Below are 6,000 nucleotides of genomic sequence, written 5' to 3'. Positions count from 1 at the left end.
TTTACTGCATTTATTCAATTTATTCAATTCATTTGCATGTAAGGATGCCATGAAGCGTAATGAGGTAGCATTTAGGAATACCAAACATTACATAGTGACATTTCATAGTGCTTTGTAGCTCATGATACAATCTTTTAGCGCACAAGTCTTTCCTTGTATATTTTACTTCTTTGTTTTTTCTCTCACTTGAGGCTGGTAAACAACTATTTCACTTGATGATTTCTAGTGCATGTTAGAGAAAGTCCACTAGAGGTCGCTGCAACACACACAGCTAAGGAAGATCTTTAAGTCTGCAGCACATCCCTTGTGAAAATGAGGCACTGAGCACTTGGCAACTTTCCAAAACATCCACCACCTTCATAAAAACTGTTGTAGTTGAAATAACCTGTTATTACTGCATAGCAGGTTTAACCTGAGCAGCATCAGAAACAAGTCAGCGTGTCTTTACTGTGAGATTGCGACCAGATGGGATCACAGATGCATTTTTTTTTAAAAGTCTACACTGGTCACAGTCTCTAAGAAAAACACTGTCACGGCAGCTGGTTTCCTTAGAAAGATGTTTGTCTTTAAGAGGACTCAGTGAGATAACATACCGATGAAAGCAGAGCCCTCAGTCTGTAGGCTGCCTTAACAGTGCTATTGTGAACTATATTACTGTGTTACTATACTATTAGGAATTTACTATGTTTAATTCTTCTTACTGTGAAATGTCGGCTCCACATAGAATATGATCTGTGTGACTGGTGAAATGTTATGTAAAACAGCAGCTTATATCTTAGCACACTAGGTATCAGCTGAACAACACTCTTGGGAACAAAGCTTATCTCTGCCTCATTTTGAGGGGATCCACCCTAACAGCTATAGTGTCGTGGAGCAGATAAACCTTTCAAACACTCCAAGTACTGGCAAGAAATAGAAAATGACTAAACTCTTCATGTTGGAAGTTTTCCAAATGATAAACAAATCTATTAATGTTACTTGTTGCAGAGACTGGATTTTCAGTCTGTTTGAAATTAGTCTTCTTGCTCTCTGCATGTTTCAGTATCTCACAGAGTAGAGACTGCAATCACACACTAAAATGAACTCTCTGATTTCTTTTGTTTTTGAGAAAGTGATAAACACCTTATTTCTGAGCTTATTGCTGAATGATCCATATTGATGTCAGGTTAACATGTAGGCTAACATACCCAACTTCATTATACTAATAATTGCACATTTTGCCTCTAATCTCTTAGGACAATTGTAATTTGAGGTTTGGGTTCAGAGCCTCTGTGTGAAGATTTGTGTTTATCTCATCCAAACTGTGACCCATCACTCGGACCGCCTCATGCAGCCTATCTTGGAGGTGGTCCCGGGTGTGCCCCAGCTCTCTGTCAGCATAAAACCCCCGAGGGTTGAGCTGATCACACCATCCGACAAACAGTCAGACAAAGACAAGATGACCAGTCTCAGTGCTAAGGACAAGAACACCGTCAAAGCCTTCTGGGCTAAAGTGTCCGGAAAGGAGGAGCAGATCGGCGCAGATGCTCTGGCCAGGTAAACATGAGAACATGCTGACTACTGATGTAACATCCTCCTCTAATGACTCATTGATCTCCATTCACTGTGTCATTTGTTTTACACAGGATGCTGGTGGTGTACCCACAGACCAAGACCTATTTCTCCCACTGGAAGGACCTGAGCCCCGGCTCTGCCCAGGTGAAGAAGCACGGAAAGACCATCCTTGCTGGAGTTGCTGAAGCTGTGGCCAAAATCGACGACCTGACTGCAGGTCTGCTGAACCTCAGTGAGCTGCACGCCTTCACTCTGAGAGTGGACCCTGCTAACTTCAAGGTGCTGAGACAAAGACCCACATTCATGAGAACTGTTTCATGTGAAACTTGTATTTGAGGAACTTTGTTGTTTGTCATTTTCCTGATTTGTTTGGTTGCCTACAATTCAAATAGTCCGGACATTTGTACTGGTCTGACATGTAGCATACATGGATTGAAGAGTCAAGTTGTGTGTGGGGAGTTAAAACTGTAACATGTGATTCTTTCCCCACAGATCCTCGCTCACAACCTTCTTCTGGTCTTGGCCATCATTTTCCCCGAGGACTTCACCCCCGAGGTCCATGTGGCGATAGACAAGTTCCTGGCTGCTGTGGCTCGTGCCCTGTCTGAGAAATACAGATAAACTGCAGGAGGAGAGAACAGAGACTCAAACAGGAGCTTTCTCTGCAGAATAACTAATAAATAAATGAATATAAAAATGTAACACAACTTGTTTGTTGTTTTTTGTGATGCTTTGTGTCATATTTGAGGACAGATCAAGTGTCAAATTATTTATAACCCACCAATGAGGCAAAAAATGGTACTTTAAACACTGCAATGTAAAATTTTCACTATTTCAACATTCATGTTTAAAAAGAAAAACGACAGCACACAGCTATAAAGTGGGCTAGATTTTTATTTCCTGCTCCTCTTTCATATTATTATCAACCATTTTCCATTTATTGACAAATGAGTTATAAGACTAATTGAAGATAGGCCTTTTTTGTTTTTCCTGTTAGAGGCATGTTGATAATCTTCCCCCACAACAGGCAGAGCTTTTGTACAATGAGCTGTATGTTTTCTTCAGAACAGTATCTCCAATGCAGCTTCACACAGCTTAACCCTTAGCACTGCAACAATTTGATAATTTAATCTACAGAAAACGAATCGGCAGCTGATTTGATAGCTCAATACTCGTTTAGGTTAATACTCCAAAATGTCTTTGTTGTCATTATCTCCAGTGTGAAATTCAGTTTTATGATCATGAATGAATTATCTGGACTGTTGAACTAACAAAACATGCTGCTCTGTAGGAACTGTGATAAGATTTATATTTTGTACAATCTTTAATTAACAGTAAGTAACAGATCTGTTTTACATAAAGTATCAGATAAGAAGTAACATTTGAAATGTTCCACATTCAAAGTTTCACATGGCCGCCGTATGTTATACGACTCCATGCTAGTTACTTATTACATAAAAACTACACAGTAACATAAATTACAGGCCGCTTATCAAAACTGGCAACCAGTCATTACTTAGTAATAAGTTGGATATGATAATATAGACTAATTAGCTGGCTTATTACAATTTCTGTGAAATACGTTTCCTAGTTATTTACTACTAATTACCCAAAATGTAATCCAATACTGTTTCATTGAAAAAATCATTTCATAAAGTTACTACTATCAAGATATAATAAAGTTTCTGATTTATTTTCTCAGTAATTGTGTGGAATATTGTCATAATAGTGCATAGATTACCTAATAAATTATAATATTTCAAACTTTCACACTAACTCGTTTTAATTTGATTTGAATTGTGGAATAATTTCTGTATAATTATTATGTAAATTACCAGGGTATCAACTCGTTGTTATAGCCTAGTTTAACATGAATTATGTTACACTTTAGACACTTTAAATGAAGTAGGCTATGTTGGTCATGAAGGAGAAATCCACAAGATCCACATCTTCAATTAACTTTTTCATTTTAACAAGCTTGTTTTTCTGTTCTCCTCTATTCTAGATAATCAGTGTCTGTTACACATGATGCTCTTTGTCAAAATTAAACAAGAACAACAAGTTGACATTCTTTAAATTTTATTTGTTTTTGATGGTCTCAACAATCAGCATGTGATGGTCTTCTCTCCTGCTGCAGGTCTCTAGTGGTACTGTTTTCCCAGAGCGGACACCACCACAGCCAGGAACTTCTGGAAAGCTGCCTGGACATCACCAGTGAAGTCTTTACCCAGCTGACCAGCAACCACAATGGAAAGACAGTCTGCCAGCAGCTGGAACACAACAAGCAGCACAAAACATCAACAGTCTGCAAAGTCAAACCTATGGAAACAGTGGTTGAACACAGACAGCAACAGTTGTATTAGTTCAATGAGGTGATACCTTAAAATTATCTGGGTCCACGTTCAGTTTCTCGGAGTGCAGCACGCTCAGCTCTGCATATGTGGCCTTGATGTTGTCCAAGTTCTTCACAGCCCGGGTCAGACCCTCCAGGACAACTTTTCCGTGAGCAATAACGTTTGGGTTTGATGTGATTGCAGCGGCGTTGTAGAGGTTTCCAAATTTACCGAAGTACCTCTGAGTCCAGGGGTAGACAACCAGACACCTGGAAAACACGACAGAGTGGTGAATAGTTAAATAAAATGATTATAAATGTTTCAAAAATCAATATTAGTGAACACAATACATCAATTAAATCATGCTCATGCAGATTAAAGACTTTCTCTCACCTAGAAAGAGCAGCAGGACCCACGACATCAACGTCGATCTTGGAGAAGATGTCCTGGATGGTGGCGCGCTCGAAGTCTGTCCATTCAACCATTTTGCTTGTTTTAGATGTTTCTGTGTGGAGCAGAAGATCCTGTCATCTCTGACACCAGATGCAGCTTTTAAAGCAAACCTGCTCCCCTCTCAGAGGCTGGTGATTGGCCGAGAGATGGGCCGGACAAGAAATGTGACTTGCAGCAAAGATTAGACAGAGAAGGGCGTATCAGGACAACTTAGACTGTTTCGGAGACAAAAGAAAATGAGAGAGTTTTCCAGAAGTCTCAATAAGACCCGCCACTCTACAGTGCACTGTTACAGTAATTTATAGGAATTGAATGTTAACATATATCAAGTGTTTAAGAGACAATAACGGTGTCAAACTGTTCACAATGAGACTTATTCCCCATTTATTTGAAATAGGCGCAAACCTAAATAAAAATAAATAGTTGAAAGACCACAATCACATCCTTGACTAAGATTAGTTGCCTTGATAAAGGCCACAAATACAAAAATATCACAGAATAAAAATCAAGTGAACATCATCACGTTCCTCGGACACTTCCTCCACCCCAGGATCAGCACCTTGGACAGAGATGTTCAATGACAGCGCGCACTGTTTAATGGTCACATGTTAAAGTTCATATAAACCAGCACTCCGGTTGTTCTGTGGGCACAGGACGGAGGATCTATTCATAGTCCTAATATTTTATCTCAGCTGGACATGCAGCCTAAATTTAGCTCAGCTTATCACTGCACCAAAGCCTCGTCGTGGCGTGGAAGTGTTAAAATAGATTCTCCACGTCTTTCTATTCTGTATTTTATACATGTATTCAGATATTATTCCACATTTTTAGCTTTCACTCGATTCTACTTCTAAATAAAATCAGAATGAGAACAGTGGAGGCGTCTGCAAAGAGCACTGCACATTATATTAATACGTGTTCACTGATATGAAATGATGATCAAGCTACAAGCATTAGTTTTCACTGTGGACTTAAATATCAGGTTTCAGTGGAGGACTGCATATTAACTTATGTGACTTATGTAAAGGCTGTGAGATTCAGTGTAAGGAGGTTAAAATAATGGTACAATGGTACTTTTAAAATGTATTTGTTCTTTATTGTAATTTGTCCCACATTCATTCACGACAGTCGTTTTGCATCATACCAGGAACTTAATAAGTAACGTTCAATAAAGTCAGCTCTGTGTTGTTGAATGCAGCACCTTGGTCCTAGAAACCACATTTTCACTGTGATTATGTTCATATTCAGTTAAGGTTCATGTCAAATCTGCATCATGTATCTTCTCCGCTCATTTGTGCATTGAACACTGTGTTTGCTGAAGACCACTGATGCCTGAACGCGCTGCATCAAGATAAAAACGTTTTGCACCACCCAATGTATCACACCATCTTTAACCGTGTTTAGCTTATGATAAATAAAAGATGACTTGCAAAAAACCTGTAAATGTTTAACATTAGTTTAGTTTTGTATGTTGTGTTGTGTTGTTTGCAGAGAGCATGGTGAAGAAGGTGCACTAGAGGACGCTCCAACACAGACAGCTCAGTAAATACTGTGTGTGAGCAGCACATACCTGCTGTGTAGCAACGCTGAGCTCAGCTGGATCTTCTCATGATGCTGGCAGCACAAAATAACCAAGGTTGATATTGTGGCCAATAATATT

General features: G+C 39.2%; 2 protein-coding genes across 2 annotated transcripts; one reads left to right on the top strand and one right to left on the bottom strand.

Moving 5' to 3' along the window:
* Positions 1–1,405: 1,405 nt before the first annotated feature.
* Positions 1,406–2,180, top strand: LOC113158659 (hemoglobin embryonic subunit alpha-like). The gene is made up of 3 exons (XM_026354729.1): positions 1,406–1,536; positions 1,626–1,833; positions 2,047–2,180. Exons 1-3 carry the CDS (start codon positions 1,439–1,441, stop codon positions 2,173–2,175), a joined length of 435 nt encoding a protein of 144 aa, XP_026210514.1. The 5' UTR covers positions 1,406–1,438; the 3' UTR covers positions 2,176–2,180.
* Positions 2,181–3,695: 1,515 nt separating this feature from the next.
* LOC113158637 (hemoglobin subunit beta-2-like) lies at positions 3,696–4,381 on the bottom strand. The gene is made up of 3 exons (XM_026354689.1): positions 4,281–4,381; positions 3,934–4,156; positions 3,696–3,824 (listed from the first exon to the last, which is right to left on the bottom strand). The coding sequence occupies exons 1-3, from the start codon at positions 4,370–4,372 to the stop codon at positions 3,696–3,698; spliced, it is 444 nt and encodes a 147-aa protein (XP_026210474.1). The 5' UTR covers positions 4,373–4,381.
* Positions 4,382–6,000: the final 1,619 nt, after the last annotated feature.

The sequence above is a fragment of the Anabas testudineus genome, chromosome 8, assembly GCF_900324465.2.
Source record: "Anabas testudineus chromosome 8, fAnaTes1.2, whole genome shotgun sequence".
Lineage (NCBI taxonomy): Eukaryota > Metazoa > Chordata > Actinopteri > Anabantiformes > Anabantidae > Anabas > Anabas testudineus.
This window is presented reverse-complemented; position numbering and strand designations above follow the sequence as displayed.